General features: G+C 44.0%; 1 protein-coding gene across 5 annotated transcripts in view; it reads right to left on the bottom strand.

Moving 5' to 3' along the window:
* The window catches only part of FAM168A (family with sequence similarity 168 member A), a 362,690-nt gene that overhangs the window by 15,410 nt on the left and 330,386 nt on the right, over positions 1-16,894 (bottom strand). For all 5 annotated transcript variants that reach the window (XM_077840133.1, XM_077840205.1, XM_077840283.1 and 2 more), the window contains one exon: positions 8,672-8,814. In XM_077840133.1, coding sequence (XP_077696259.1) covers positions 8,672-8,814 — 143 coding nt within the window. The remainder of the gene's footprint in view (positions 1-8,671; positions 8,815-16,894) is intronic.

Here is a 16,894-nt window from a genome sequence, read left to right as displayed (position 1 = left end):
CAGGACAAGGTATCTAGGCATAAGCAAGAGATCCCCAACTGCGTAGTCTGGAATCATCTATTACTTTTTGAAATTTAAGGTTGTAACTATATTGTTTATATATGTTTACCTGCTTTAACCCTGTAAATAACTCTTGTTTCCTTTTCCTATTTATTAAATCTTTATATAGTTTATTATAGATTGGCTACAAGGATTGTCTTTGGTGTGAGATCTAAGGTGCACTTGACCTGGAGTAAGTGACTGGTCCTTTGGGACTGGGAATAAGCTGAATATTCCTGTGATTCTTGGTGTAAGGGCCATCTACCACAAAGACAAGCTTATCTGGGTGGTGAGACAGATGGGAGTATCCAACAGGACCATCTGTGACCCACATTAAGGCTGCTATAGTGCCTGAAGAGTTTACACTTGGTAACTGGTTGGTGAAATCTAAGTAGAGAACTCACCACCAATTTGGGGTTTGTGCCCTGGTTTTTAACCATCTGCCCTGAGGTTGGTACTCATGCTTTTGAGTCACAGAAGAGAGCATATCATCATCATCAACATGCTTGATGCTGCAGCTAGGAGAAGATACGTAACCCACCCCAGTGGGGTCATAATCTAATGCACAGTACAACACAATATCGAATACACTGAATATAATGAAGCAGTTCTGTTATTGTGAAATTAACTTTTTGGCAAATTCTCACTGAAACACTTTTGTGCATGAAGCACTGGCAACAGCTCCCATTTCATCCATGTACAACTTCTTAGTTTTAGGCCTCCAGTCTTTTAAAAATTTTCCCCAGACCACTTTTGACCAGCGAGTTGTTTTCCTATGACTTTAGCCCTTCTAATCCCCAAACAACATCTGCACTGAGCAGAGGTTTTCAGTTTACACACTGATATAGTACCCTTAAACCTGAAGGCTCTCAAGGTACTTTACAGGGTGTCTGATCCTACAAGCCCCTCACACCCAGCTCTCTCAGCGGCTTCCTTGTAAGTGTCACTTGCCATAGGTGTGAATCTGGGCCCCGGGATTACTTCAGCCCAACTGCAGTGCAGCTACCTCTGGGGCAGAATATGGCAGCTCTTTAACTCAGAACAGCGAGACATTACAGCAGTACACAATAAAATGGGACAGGAAGCAAAGACGAATGCCATCTCCCACACGTTATCAAATTGTGGCCCATACTGAGCCCTTGCAGTTGGTCCATGTAGTGCTGGCTGTTATAAAGGTTTTGTCTGCATTAACACTTTCCCCACTGTTGGTCTAGCTCTACCAGTGGCCACAATGGTGAAAGTATTAGACAGGGAACAGTTGTTTTTACCAGCATGTCATCTGTGGAGGGCTATAAAGCAGCTTCAAAACAACGAGTAGGAGCCAGCTTAGCTGTCTCTATTTAGGGAGGCTGCTGTGAAACTATTCAAGTCCTGCAAGAGCCAAAAGATGAAATGTTAAGAGTTGCCCATGCATATTGCTGAGAAGAACATACTGCTTATGTACACATACGTTGAGCAGTAAGTGTGGTCAGTAGATATTTTGTGTAGCTGCTACCTTACAAAATGAGTGACAAGTAAAAGAAAAGGAGGAACGCTTGACTTAGTTTTGAGGAACATTAAGGACATAACTAGATGCAAAGAGAGATGAGTTAGCAGCTACACAAAAGGGAACATAATCTAGTCAGGGTTGTGAGCAGGCCTAAAGCGAGACTGAAAAAGGGGAAATGAAGGCTGCTGAAATTCAACAGAGCAGATTCTGGACCAAAGCGGTAGTGCTGATGGAATAACACAAGGGATGGAAAAAGAAACGGATGGAAAATGGTATGTGTCCAGAAAATAAACTGCATTAAATGTAAGTGGTTTAAAGAAGAGAAACTGTAGATGGAGACATGTAAGGACAGTGCTATTAAAAATGTAAAACAAAGAGGGTTGGGAAGATTAGGGTGTGTAAATAATGAAGAGAGATTTCATGAGAAGTCAGTGATAGCCGTTGGAGAACCTCTAACAAGGTATGGTGTTGACAGAAAAAGGGGATAAACCTGGGCTATTGAATTAGCTCTTTCCTTCAGTATTCACAAAGGCTGATTGGACAAATCCCAGAAGCAGAAATATATTTCTCAAGGGAAGAGGAAGAAGTGCTAAGATAAATCAGGATCACACCAAAGCAGGCGACTGAGAAATCAGCCTTTGAAGACAGAGAGAATGTCAAGGATCAAGTAGAATTCTACCCCCAATTCTGAAGGGGCTGGCACAACAGACATACAGGGAAACCACTGCACACTGACAACCATTCAGACATCACACCGGATTTATGTAACACGCATATGAGAACATAATCACATGTATCACAATTTAAATAAAGACTGAAGTTCAGCTGCACAGTCTTCCTCAGAAGCCAAAGCAGCTAATATACTGAAACACACACAGTGTGCAAGATCCACTGTTCTTCCTATTGAACCAGACAATGAGGAGACTTTTCGCTGATGTTTAAAACATGCAGGAAAATAGGCGAACTCTGAACTAGTGGAGAAGCTGATATAATAAGAGAGGAAAGGATCTAGGAAAGATCCAGAAACTATCCAGCTTTACCTTTGGTTTCAGCAGCGGGGAAGATACTGGGAACACTACCCTAATAAATGCCTGTTGTAATAACTGGGGGTCTATCAGGCCTGCCCTGATTGTGAGCGTAACTGTTGGGAAGTTGCTGAAGGTTCATAAAATATCACAATCACCCATAATAAAGAATGTTGACAGAAAAAGGTACAAAAGGAAGATAGGAAGATAGACAATAAAAGAAGACAGAAACACTGAATTGGTCCAAACAAAAAGGGTTACTGACACTGCCAACTGACCGTGTTAAGATTGTGACTGGTAAACAAAAGAAGATGGAAATGGAAATACATAGACCAAACCTGGTACTTCAGAAATTGGTGGACAACATAATGAGAGTTGCAGCTATTCTGCCCCATCACCTGTTTTTGGGGTCTTTAAAAGGGAAACTTTGCGGGGAGATAAAAATGTGGAGGACGCTGCGGAACTGCACACAGCCAGCTGTGCCACCTTGGCTGCCACCGCCACCATCTTCTGGGATCCGGGATCCACCAGAACACTGTTGGGCCTTCATCATCCTGATCCGGACAGGCATCCTGACCAGATTGGGCCAGGGAGAGGGAACCAATGACATTGTCACCGCCACTATTTTCAGCAAAAACCTGAATAGCACCTGGAATGTGAGAGATTTGGGTTCCTGCTCTCATCTCCTCCCTCCTTTGTCCTTTTCCTCCCTGCCTTATTTCTTCTCTTCCCTGTCTAGTCTCTCTTTTCCCCTTCTGTTTAATAAACATCTGGCTGAGCCGAACAAGACAACTATATCTTTTGCAACACTACAGTGAGTCTGTGACCAGTGAGGCAGCTAAAAGCAATGCCCTAAACTGCCCAATGCTGGTACAAGTCTCCAAGCCTCGCTGACAGGTCTTGGAGTGGCTGATAAGACCCTATGCTGGGTCTGTGTTTCTCCAGCGGTGAGGCTGCAAGTGAGAGTCAACGCTAGAGACAGAAGTTAAATTTTCTGTCTTTGCTGTTCTTTTCTCTACTCTTTTGTGTGCGCATTTGTCTTGTTTTGTTCTTCAGGGAAACAGGACTGGACTTCAACAACAACAGCTGTAAATCAGCTCAACAAACTTTTTCTCTTTTCCCCAAAATGGACAGTATTTACCACATTTAATACCATCTAAAAATCTGTCAAATGGGGGCTTTCCCTGTAAAAATTGTCTACAACTAAAGAGAACAAAGGATGTTAGAATGAAAGCCTTATTTAATATTTTATATTTCAAATGTTTTCACTGTTTTCCCTCTGTCTGTATCTTTAATAAAAAGTTGAACAGACTTTGAAAGGTGGTTGTTGCCATGGGGCTACGCAGGCCCAGGTCTTGGTTCTCAAAACCTTGAACCATGTTTAACTATTCAGTGGTGTACAGTGACTGGGTCGCAGAGACCCCCAAGGCCCATGTATTCCCTCAAAATGAACACCTCACTGCCCAATGGCAGAATTTTGTCATAGCAAGGGACAGAGCCCAGCCACTCTTGGAAGCTAAGAATAGCCTGTAAATGCTCAGAGAAATAAAGTATTTCCTAAGAAACACGACAGAATTGTGTTCAGCTGTATCTAGGTTCTTACCCCCCTGCCCCCCCCACATCACTATGATACCGGAGTTGGGAAAGGTGGGAGGAAGTGAAGAGTTGATGGGGGTGGAATGGAAGATTGGGAGCAGTGGGCATAATTTACCTGGTCTCCAGCAAAGATCTTTAAAAGAAATTAATTAATCATCCATAAAGTGAACCCAGTTCAAAACACACATACACACAGAGTACCCAATGACCCAGTTTCTGGTCATCCTGAGGCATATAAGGCACTTCCCTCTTGTTCCCTTGTGCCAGCCATTCTATACTGCTGATAGCAGCATAACAGGGGAGCTATGTCCCCTCCCATGAAGGTGGGAGAAGAAGCAGGGAATGGAATGAGCCTTGGTGCCATCTCCCAAGGCACCAGCCAGCACAGCTGCATCAACACCCCAAGGAATAAGGGATGGCAGGAACAGTGCTGGGATACATTACTTTCCCCGGCACTTGGAGCAGGCAGGAAACTGAGAAGCAGATTATAACTCTCCAAGTCACAATCTGGATCCTTTTCTACCCTTAGTGCAGGGCAGTTATGTGCCCCAAAGCCACAACTGGCCTCCAAAATATACAAGTGGCACCAAAAAGAAAGTCCATGGAGTTACCTGCCAGGACCTATATCATTATCAACGGTCGAGCTACGTGTACCAAACCCACAGGGGATCTTCAGTCTGTGGTAAAACTCAATCAATCAGTGAAGACTCCATTAATGGCTTCACCACCAGCTCCGCTGGGAACGAGAAACTTGTAATTTAATCAGATCTCACATTCTAACTCTGTGTAGAGTCCGCCTGACATCAGCAGAGGGAGAGGAATTTGGAATTTTCATAGATATGTTTAACAGTGACCTGCTCAGGGGAAAAAAACGTTTAGTACCTTTTCTCCCCCTTCTTTATGATATAAGAAGGGATGAAAGTTTCATCATTTTTTAGGTCATAGGAAAAATTGAGACCATCAAGTCTGGTGTTTGCTCGTTTTGCTTGGAGACTTGTTGGAGATCTCCATATGTGTTGTGAGTTCCCCAGAAGGGGTGGGATGTTGAATCCTTAAAGACCATTCTTTCTCCCATTCCAAAGGCCTTATTTGCATTGGAGTTTTAAACTGGTATTAAAAAACAAAGTTTAAAAAAGTCTGGCTAAAAAATCCTTTCCTTTCTCAACTGTTTGACTTTCAGCCTTGTATGATATCATAAGTTTGATGATACCCACTAGTATGATACCCACTAGTTTGCCCATCTCCGTACAGCCTTCCAGGGTAGGTAAGATCTGAGTTTCTAATGCAAAAAATCAAGTAGATTTAAAAAAAACAACACAAAAAATCCCACAACCTTTGAGGTGAGCTTCATATATCAAAACCACAAAAGAGGAGACACGCTCCCATTTCCCCACTCCCCTTGCAGAACACCTTAACAAAAACATCCTTCTTCACTGTAAAAGGAACTGAGTACAATCCATGGATTTAATGCATGCCATACAGAGATGATTACACTTTAAGGTCAGTACATTAGTACTGAGTCACTGGATTGAATACAGCTTACAGAGGGTAAGTCTGCGTACAGAAGCAATTTGGCAGATAGGGATGTCATTGGTGTCGTGCTACAGGCTGAGTGTTGGGAGAAATGTTGTTCTTTGCATATCAGTAAGCAGGAAGAGTGGATGTAGGATAGTGGCATTCATATGAGGATGATACACAGTTGGGAGCAGGGGGTCACAAGGCCAAGGAGAATGACAGGGGGACAGGGAGATATGTCTAAAATGGCTTATGTAAAAGTCAGCATGAAGAAATGAAATGTTAGGATGTAAAAAATGAGAAGAGAAGATGCCCCAGTTTCACTAAGTGACATACAAACACTATGGGAGGTTGTCAGGCACCAGATTTCCCAAAGTGGCTAGTAACTTTGGGTGCCCAACTTGATTTTCCGAGGGTGGGTGATAAGCACTTTCTATCAGGCCCCTTTAAGGTGTCTGAAGTCAGGCCCATAAAATCACTAGTCACGTTGGAAAATCCCAGTCTGGATGCATATGTGGATGCAGTAGTACTGAATGAACATGGAGGAGTTTATTTGAGTTCCATAAAAAAGACGGGGGGGGCAGGGGGAGTGTTTGTGTCTTGTCTACACAGGCTTTGTTCTGAAAAATGTGCCCCCAAGGCAGCTCTCCGGGAGATAGCGAGGGTGGAGGCACTAGGGTAGACAAGGTCCAAAGGTCACCAATGTGTGTGCTTCTGGGTTGGGTAGCCTCAGCCTGGCCCCATATACACTGATGCTCCCACCATTACCACCCCTCTTGGAACTGACCTGGAGCTAGCAATGGTGGGGAAGATCAGAAACAAAAGGCTAGCGCACACAGCCTTGGAACTGGAGAACCTGGAAGTCAGACATGTTCTGGACGTACAGCCTGATGGGAGTGTAACCATTGACTTGGCATTTGATCAAGTCCTGTATGTCTTATACTACAAATACTGAGACATACGACTTTCCCCCATTTTTCATCTTCACCCTGCACAAATTCTTCCTCCATCCTAGCCAGCTGCTCTATTGCAGTTACAGCGTTTTAGAAACCAGCAAATGGCCCCAGCTCCTTTATAGGGCAGAGTAATAAAGACCCCATTTCTACTGTAATACGTGTTGGTATTTGGTGATGGGAGAAAATCTGGAGCACTCTGCAGCTCGGCAAACAGATGAGCAGCCTTGGTCTAACATACTGAAAAGAAGTTTAGCACATGTGTGCTGATGAGGTTTGCACAGCATCTAGCTGTCCCTGAGGTCCTGCCCCCTACTTACTATTACATCTTTTCTGGGGGCAGAGTGGGGTGGTCAGGGCTTCACTGCATTCAGAGAGGCCATCATTCTCCAGCCCTCTGTACTTAAAGGCCAGAAAGCAATTTGAGGAGAGGAGCTTAGACACAATGGTGACAAGCACCTTTGACAGAGAGGAGTCTCATGACAGCTGGTCAGAAAATTCCAACATTTTTTTTTTGTTGGAATTAGCCAGTTGGTTGAAATGGAAATGTTCTGAGGAGATCATACGATTTCGACGAAGCTGCCCCAGGAAGCATGCAGGACAGTTTTCAAAATCTGCCTGGTTTCTTGACAGTTGGTCCTCCTGGCTCCTTGGATGCACACCTGGTGAACTGCCTCTGAGTCAGAGACCAGAGGGCTTCCAGGGTCCCCAGGTCACTTTATGGAAAAATTCAAAATTTAGGATTTTCATTGTGAATTGGAACAAACCCAAATTTTGACAAAGTGAAATCCTCCACAGAACAGAATACTTTCCTTTGCCCAGCTTTGAGCCCACCAAGAACCAACAGCCCCTGTCCTGCTGCCAGCTGCTGTGATTCTGAGTAGGGTCAAGTGTTGCTCAACCGTGCTCAAAAACTACAGCAATAATAAGGCAGTGAAGAAAACCCTTTGATAGACAGATAGACCTTTAACTGGAGCCGCCCAGAAACACTCATCCCTAGTCTACAGTTGTTGGACCTCAGCAATCTTACACAAAGAGTTAAGGGATGCACAATATGCTTCATTATGGGGCACTACCAGGGTTATGGCGTGTCAGTAACACAGCAGATGGCAGCAGGAATTAGAACATTTTACAGTCTACACTGGTCTGTTGAGAGGAGGCCATGCCACATCTTCGCTCCCTGAAGTCTCTTGTAGGAGCACAGAGGCAGCAGTGTTGTCTGGCACCCCCAGAAGAATCCGCACAGGGACTGAGGAAGCTGCCATGCTCTGACAATTGCGGAGAGCCACAGAGGAAATACACACTCCAAGGGAAAAAGAGGAGTAAAGCCACAGCTCCCTGGAGCACGTCTAACACTGAAGCAGGGTGTGCCAGGGACTGCTGAGAAAGGCAGGTGACTGAACAAGAGACAAAGGTTTCTGGGGAAAAGGGGGGAGACTCCTTGAAAGTGAATTGTCAAGAGTTGATTTGTTGCTGCTCCTTGTGCAGCAGCATGTTGAGTTTGGTTCTTAGGGACCATTCAAACCAAAGCCTGCAAGATGCATGCAGCATTAGTGAACACCTTTAACGCTAACTAAAAGCCCCACAGGGCCAATGAGCACTAGTGGTAAAGATCTCATCCAAAAGACAGCATCCTCCAGCAGCTTAATGCTTCTTTGCATTAGAGCGGCTTGGTTCAGTACTGATCCAGAGCAGAGAGCACCACAGAGCAGTTCAATCCAATTCACTGACATGACAAGCTACACAAGTGTAAAAGACAACACCATCAGCTATCATTCAGAGGTAGGTCCACTCTGCTAGGCAGCATGACCAGCATCACTTCCTCCAACACCTACAGAAGACTTTTCGTGGAGGTCTCCCATCCACGTACCGACCAGGTCCAAGCTTATAGGATGTGATTTGAAGTTTGCACAGATGGTGTAGATACAAGATAGAAATAGGTGAATTAACGTAGTCTGAAACATAGTATCTTACACCAGTAATATGTTCTCAGCTATTTGGATGATACACAAGCTTTTACTGCTGCTTTTTTCAGTAATTTGCTAGACACGTACCTGGGCATACAGATTCTGCTGTGGATAGGCACTTCTGATGGGGTACATAGCAGTTTGGTACGGATTTGGAGATGGAGAATAGGGAGGTGGTGCACTGTTACTCTGGGTAGGTGGGACCTTGTATGGAGTCCCAGCGGTGTACCCTGTTAAAAACAAAAACAGCCTGCATTAGTGCCATGATTTAAGCTTATGGGAGACAACAGCTGAGCAGGCTGACATAGCGCATTAGCAATTTAAACCATGCTGAGAACACCATTTTCACTCCACGTTTAGCGTGCCATAAAAGATACACAGCCACCAGTGGTCCTATGGATGCAGAAGCCACTCATTAGGAGTCTAGAGCAAATCATTGGCTCAGCATGAAGGACAATTTCCATATCAACAAAGAATTGGGGGGGGCTCTGAGTGATGGAACACAGTGTGATCTGCAGCTGTTTGAGCTATATGAGGCCACAATAAACCTAAATGCTCTTTGGGGTAGGGATCCTGTCTAACATCCAGCACAATGGGGCCCTGATCCTGACTGGAGCTTCAGGGTGTTACTGTGATACAGTTACTAAATAATTACAATAGGTTCCATCTCTCAATGCCATTTCTTTGGGGGCACTTGGCATGGAAAGACTGCACCAATGGTCAGGACAGCTGAGGTAAAACTACTCACTCTGAGCCAGTTTGGGAAGCAACATAGCAATGCTGGTTCCTGGCTGGAGACTGACAGATCTACTGACTGCCCAGCCACTGCTTTGGGATCACATCATCAAAATGTCAGCTGGAGGTCCGCCTCTTCCCGCTGACTGCGGGGAACAATACCCTGTTTCTGGGACCATGGTGGAGGAAGGTACATGAGCTACATATTAAAGGCATGTCTCTCTGTTATTATTAAATGTTTCTGATCCAGAAGCTTCAGCCCAGTCAGGGTCACCATTGTGCCTGGCAGAAACACAATAAATGACAGCGCTGGCCCAAAGGGTGTACAAGTCTAAAGGAGATGTTACACTGTTGACTATATACTGCTGTCCCATTAGGGGAGACATGGCTAGGGTCAGACTGATTTTTTTAACCACCATGTCATTTTTATTAACTTGTTTGAGTCTGGATATGATGCCATATAAGGATTTCAGAACAGTTCTCAAACGTGAACCCATTATGGGTCCTTAGAACAATACATTTCAGAACACGGGGCCAGATCACCAAATCTGGGGCCTGAAGATGTACAGTATACCTCACTGTATGGGTTCACCTCTCTGTATGGCAGCTTAAGTCCTTGTGGGATTTTTCTTTCTTTGGCTGGGGGAGGGGATGCAGATTAGTGTCTGAAAAATGTGTCTGTAACATATCCACAACTGTCCAAACAGTTGAATGCTTATGAAGACACAAAAACTTATGTGGTGTCACCCTGGGAAATACCGTACTCACAGGGTTAAAAAAACCCGGCATGACTTGAGGGATTGCGTCAGAACTCAAAATGTCCTTCAAGACAATATATATATTTCAAGTAATTTTCTCCCCAATCTGGAAGCTTTTGTCCTCTCTCATTGTCTGCTGGATGGTTACATCAGTAATATAATTGTTGGGGATTCTAGATTGCACGAGACCATTTTTAAGTGTTTATGCCACCTACAAGTGTCTGGAAAGCTTGTGATAACTCTGCTGGAGAGGAAGGGCTGAATCTCTCTTGTCCTTCCCTAGCGCTGAACCTTTCAACGTGAACAATTAAGATGTCTGAAAGCTGTTATGAACCCACTGCTCTAACCATTCATCTTCATTAAGATTTAGAAGCTCAAGGTGAACCCAGGCTGTGACTACATAGCAGTGTTTAAACCTAGCAGTACTGACAGGGATCTTATTCTGACAAGTGTGCTAATCAAACTATGCTACAGACTGTTCCCATTAGGTAACATACTCTAATCTAGGTTCATAACATGTTACTCAGAGAAAAATATCCTGTTCAACATTAGATGTTAGAGCTAGACTGTGCAAACGGAAGTGGGTTCGCACACTTCCAGCTGTAACCTGACTACTAATACTCATACATCATAACAAAAATAGCAAGCAAAGCTTTGTAGAAGCAGGGGAAGGCAAACAGCAGGGTGCAGCACAAGGTCTTCTGTGGATGATACTATATGAACCCAAATAACTGCTTAGACATTAGAGTGACGAGGAGCCTTTTAGCACCTAAAATCAACAGACTGGGCCAGAAGTTTCCATGGATGGTTTCCCGATCTGTCAAGTGGTCACAGTGCTCCCCGCCTCACAGGGCAATTGAACAATGCATACAATGGACCCAATCGACTAAGGTCCTGAACATCTAAGAGATGCCAAACCCTCAGTTCCACTGATTCAAGATCAGGCCTTATGTTTGCAAAGCACTTGGGAGAGCTTGGCATGAAGGATGCTACAGAAGTGCAAGAGTATGACTGCTCTTCCTGATGAGCCCCGATGCCAGAAATATGCACAATGTCCACATGAATAGTGTGCTGATTTAACTTCATGGATCGAGCTGTGTGGGTTTTTTTTTAAAAGGCATTTTATAATATAATAAAATCACCTGCAGTAGTAGGTGCTGGTGATTTCATAATTCAAACGTAGGAATAAAACACTTAGGAATCCAATGCAAATTGGAGGCCATGACTATTGTCACCTATCAACACAGCATGTGAAGTGTGCAACAATAAGTAAGAAGGGCCCAATGCTGCTTGCACTGGTCTATATCTACACTGTGATTACAAACCTGCGGCTGGCCTGTGCCAGCTGACTCTGGCTTGCGGGTCTCTTTCATTGCAGTGTAGACTTCTGGGCTTGGGCTGCAGCCTGAGATCTGGGACCCTCACACCTCACCCAAGCCCAGACCTCTACGCTGCAATGAAACAGCGCTGCAAGCCTGAGTCAGCAGGCATGGACCAGCTGTGGGTTTGTAATCAGAGTAGACATACCCACTGAAGTCAAAGGCAAAGCTCTTACTGACTTCAATGGCAGGAGGAGCAAGCTCTCAATGACAACTGGCTTGCTGACGAGTCTGTATGCAGCTCTGTCTGCTCTATGCAGCTGACGCACCGTTATAATTAGCATCTATCCATGGCATAACTTATTTTTATGTTTCTAGCTGCACAGATTTGGCAGGACAAGACTGTACACTAAATAATTTGTTTTCCTTATCTTGCAACTGAAGCACTGTTGAATCCCATCAGTGTCACAATTGCCTTATTCTCCCCTTTAAGTCTGCAATTAACAGAAGCCCATTTTAAACAAAGACCTGAAATGTAAGCAGCTGCACCTGACAAATATGGAAAAGTGCTGACTTCCAGCTAAGCTGAAGTTGCTGATTCCCCCATATATGACAGATCGTAATAGGGGATTTTTGGGCTTGTTTATGGTGACTAAACGGGTAGTGTATCTACAAAGGTCACCTTATTTCATAGGGTGTTTCTCAAATACCTTTTGTACCAGCCTGCTCCCTGCCGTCCATTTGCATTATTGACAAAAGCAGTGAGCCAGCTCTGTTGCTATTAAGAAACACAGCCACTTGCTCCTTGTGTGCGGCTGGAGTCCAGAAAAGGGAACCTTACCCCTCCTCTTACAGAGGCAAATCCTATTTTACGCATCAAACCAGAATAACGAGGCTTGGCACAGGGCTGTCTTGAGAAAGCATGGGATGGAAACGTCTCTCCTCATGCAGCAGAGTGGTTTTGGACCCACTCCACAAACAGGACGGCATCCTCAGGGCTGCAATGGCAAATTAATACTGTTGCCCATCATTCTACCAGGTGCCGATGGCTAACTGATCTGAATAGCTGTGCATGCTCTGACCGAGCACTCCCCACTCCCCCGGGGAACAGTGAGCCCACATGGAGCTAGGTTCCACCTGGGCACATGGTGTGTAGACTCCCGCATATGGGGTGCTGCAATCCTGTCCCCCTGACGCTGAACTGCATTGGTCCCACAGCCGGCAGGACCCTTCAGAGAGAGGGAGGGCCAGGACCAAAACATTTCTCCAATAGTGCTGCAATCACTGAAGGATGAAAGACACTTCTTAAAAGAAGCATCAATTCTTTTATGTGCAGACAAACACTGGATCCAGTGGAGCTGTTAGGAAAATCAGAGTAAAATCTCCACAGGGAGGTTTATAGGTTCTGCCCTCCTTCAGAAAGAAGCCCCTCTGTCATGGACAGATGATAACAGGGTTGGGCCCAGTTTTACTAGAACCCCAGGAGAACAGCACCTACTCTGTATCTCCCCTCCTCTCCTCAAGTGGTTTTTACACCCTCTGGGGATTCCCCAACCAGCCAGGTAAGTCAGCTTTCTACCTGCTTTGTCCCACCAGCATGACATAAAGCAGGAAAAATGGGGCCCATATCTGTGTTCTAGGACAGAAGTGGCTCATATGTGTCTGCCATGCTGTGTTTAACTGAGTTCAACAGTGTGTCTTGTGGTTACCTGCATATTTCAGACAGAGGTGTGGCTCACAAAGACTACTCGTCCCAGCATGCAATGCGCCGCCATTTAAGCCTCAAAGGGATGCACCTGTCATGACTATAGCAGTTGCAGCCTCTTGTGCTTTATGAAACTTCAGTGCAGCCCTCAAAGCTTCTGAGAAGCTACGAAGAACCCAGCTTTTGGAGGGTAAAGTCTGGGTGATCAAGGGTGGATTTCTCCATTGCCTCACTGGGAAATATCCCTTTGTAGAAAGTGCACCGCTTATCAATTCAGCATACGATCCACTAATTTTAGATCAGTGACACAATAAATCATTTTAATCTCCTGTCCATTTAAAAAAAGCAGAGACACTCCGGCTTTGTCCAATTCTGCTCTTAACAAGGATAATTAGCTGCAACCTTGGCGGTTCAGAAATACACTTTACTGAAAGCGGTGCCACATTACATTTCAACACAAGGAACACATGGTTAATTTACTATTTATAATAAATGCCAATCCTTTGTCCTATGAGCCATTCACATGTGTTCCAGAGTTAAAAAGTTGTTGGGCTGATGGGTAATGAACTAAAGAAACTTTTCAAAGAAGCAACAGTTTTTTTAGACAAATACGTGGAAGAAACATTTACACTTTCCTGGGAGAGGGGAAGAAAGCATGACTGTATCAGCCGAGTTTCCACCTGGATACTATCAACAATGGCAGGCAGACTGACTTTTCTAAATTCTGCTACTGCTCACCATATATGAATTATTGACCTTAGACTACAGGAGGACTCAGCGTTGCCAACTAGTCTCAAGAGACTTGGCAATTTTTCCTCAAATGCCTCGCTCCTGGGATCACATGACAATCTCAGCTTTCCTTTTTAAAAAGAGTCAGTTTCCATCCCTTGTGGTTGCAGAGAAAAGCTGGCAAACGTGAACCTTAAAGGCTCAAACAACGAGGAGTCCTTATGGCACCTTAGAGACTAACAAATTTATTTGAACATAAGCTTTCATGGGCTAGAACCCACTTCATCAGATGCATGGAGTGGAAAATATAGGAGGAAAATCCATCATAGGACCTAACCGCATCAGCCACGCCATCAGGGACTCATTCACCTGCACATTTACCAATGTGATATATACCATCATATGCCAGCAACACCCCTCTGCCATGTACATTGGCCAAACCGGACCGTCTCTATGCAAAAGAATAAATGGACACAAATCTGACATCAGGAATTATAACATGCAAAAACCAGTAGGAGAACACTTCAATTTCCCTGGTCACTCAATAACAGACCTAAAAGTGGCAATTCTTTAACAAAAAAAAAAAAAAAATTCAAAAACAGACTCCAATGTGAAACTGCAGACCTGGAATTAATTTGCAAACTGGACACCACCACATTAGGCCTGAAAGACTGGGAGTGGTTGGGTCATTACAAAACCTAAACCTAATTTCCCCCATACTAATTTCCCCCTACTGTTACTCAAACCTTCTTGTCAACTGTTTGAAATGGGCCACTATCATTACCACTACAAAAGTTATTTTTCCTCCCTTGGTATCCTACTGTTAATTGAATTGGCTCATTAGCACTGACCTCCCACTTGGTAAGGCAACTCCCATCTCTTCATGTATTTATACCTGCTCCTGTATTTTCCACTCCATGATTCTGATGAAGTGGATTCTAGCCCATGAAAGCTTATGCCCAAATAAATTTGTTAGTCTCTAAGGTGCCACAAAGACTCTTTGTTGTTTTTGTTGATACAGACTAACACGGCTACCCCTCTGAAACTTAAAGGCTCAGATACCAGAAGGGAAATAAAAATGTCCCACCCATTCTTTTAAAAATCACCTGGTTTTGGAGGCCCTGACTCGCATTTTTGAATGTTCGAAGTTGGCCATACTGAAGTCTGGAAATTTGTCATATGGCAAGAGATGACACTTGCCTAACAAAAACATTCTCAACCAGCACTGGAAGCATGGATTCCAAAGACTGATTTTCTCTCTTCGAAGGAGTATGCTGAGATCTCAGTCATTTCAGTTGAAAGGCTAGACTTGGATACATATAGCAGTGGATCCTCTACCCCCACCTCTTCTCAAACTTCACTTTGATAGCAGTGTGCCCCAGCTGAGCTGGCCTCCATGCTGAGCACAAGATCCTGCCCACCCCTCTCACTTGCCATGCCAATTCTTATGTAAAAATGCCCTTTGCCTTACAGTGTAGAACAGTAATGTTAAAAAAAAAAAAAAAAAAGTAAACAAAATTCTGAGATATATAAAGAACTACTGAAAACAGCCAGGACAGAGGAAATTATTGGATTCCTGTAAAAAAAAGGATGTAAGGGTACCTGAATTCTATGTTGATTTTCTCTCTTTCAAGTTAAAGGGTTACACAGACACTTACAATGAAGGTCATGTGTATGAAGTTTTGACTGAATCATTTGTACTTAATGGTAAATTAGTGGGGGAATGCTAGAAAACCTTACAGCTGTGCTTTAAGTTCTTTTTAAGGCAGACTAATATGTCTCTATGCGCTCTAGCCTTTCGCCTCAGTACAAACTCGACTTAGGTCACAAATTGAGTTGGAGAGTATTAATATCATCCATGGAAATGTGTTCATCTCACAAAACCACCACAAAGGTCTGCATTACATTTAGTCTATGCTGAGGTGTAACTAAGGACTAGAATAAAGAGGAGTGCTTGCAGGTCAGAATGGTAAACAGAACTGTGCAGGGGAATTGGAAAATCAGATGAACAAGAAGGTACTGCAAATGAGGACTGAGGTGTATGTGAAAAGACAGCCCCAGTGCCTGCCTCTCACTGGACTGCCTCTCATTTTTGTGAACGTTAGAAATCATATTTATGAAGCCTGTGCAACATCAAAACCAGATAATCTAACACAGAAGACTGATGAGCTACAGCACAGTTTCAAAACAGTGGAAAAGTGGAGCCTCTTAAAAAGTGATTACACATCAAAAAATTCTGACACAATGAAAATTTAATCTGCCAATGTTCAGGACAGCAATTAATGAAGGACAAGATTTCAATGCCTTTAATATTCCATCTTATCCTCACAAGCCTAAAACAGCTTGTAGATAATAGCACACTGGATGGGACTAGCAAACAGCCTCTAAATGCTTTCTGATTCCTGCAGTTTGGAACAAACATGTTAATAAATGGCAGAATATCCATAACCTACCTTTTCTCTGACCTACAGTAATGTGTGTATGTGGGAGTAAAAACTTCTTAAAGCTAAGATGGAAGCATGGAAAGGGAATACGCAGGTACAATTTGTAAATGACAGAGTAATCCTCATCTGTTCTTTCTCTGGTAATGTGCCATAGCTCTGGCTTGGAGGGACCATTGCTAGGGATGAAGGGGGAGTTTCAAGCTATGCCTGCACTTAAAATGCTACAGTAGTACACCTGCAGCGCGACAGCTGTGCCAATGGAGCATTTCAGTGTAGACGCATACTACAGTGTTGCGAGGGGTTCTCCTAACAGCATAGTTAATCCACCTCCCAAGAGGCAGTAGCTAGGGGCTTGTCTACAGTTGAAATGCTACAGTGGCATAGCTGCTTCCCTTCCATGTAGATACTACCTATGCCGATGGAAGAACCCTCTTGTTGGGGGTTAATCAAGTTAATCCACTTCCCCAAGAGGCGGTGGGTCGAATTAAGGATTCTTCCATTGACCTAGTGCTGTCCACACCAGGGGTTAGGTTGGCTTAACAACACTATTCAGGGGTGTGGATTTTTCACACACTGGGTCAACCTAAATGTAGACCAGGCCTAGAAAGACGGAAGAATTC

This window comes from Eretmochelys imbricata, chromosome 1 (genome assembly GCF_965152235.1).
Source record: "Eretmochelys imbricata isolate rEreImb1 chromosome 1, rEreImb1.hap1, whole genome shotgun sequence".
In the NCBI taxonomy this organism is placed as follows: Eukaryota; Metazoa; Chordata; order Testudines; family Cheloniidae; genus Eretmochelys; species Eretmochelys imbricata.
Note: the sequence above shows the minus strand (reverse complement) of the source record. Positions and strands in the feature narration are given on the sequence as shown.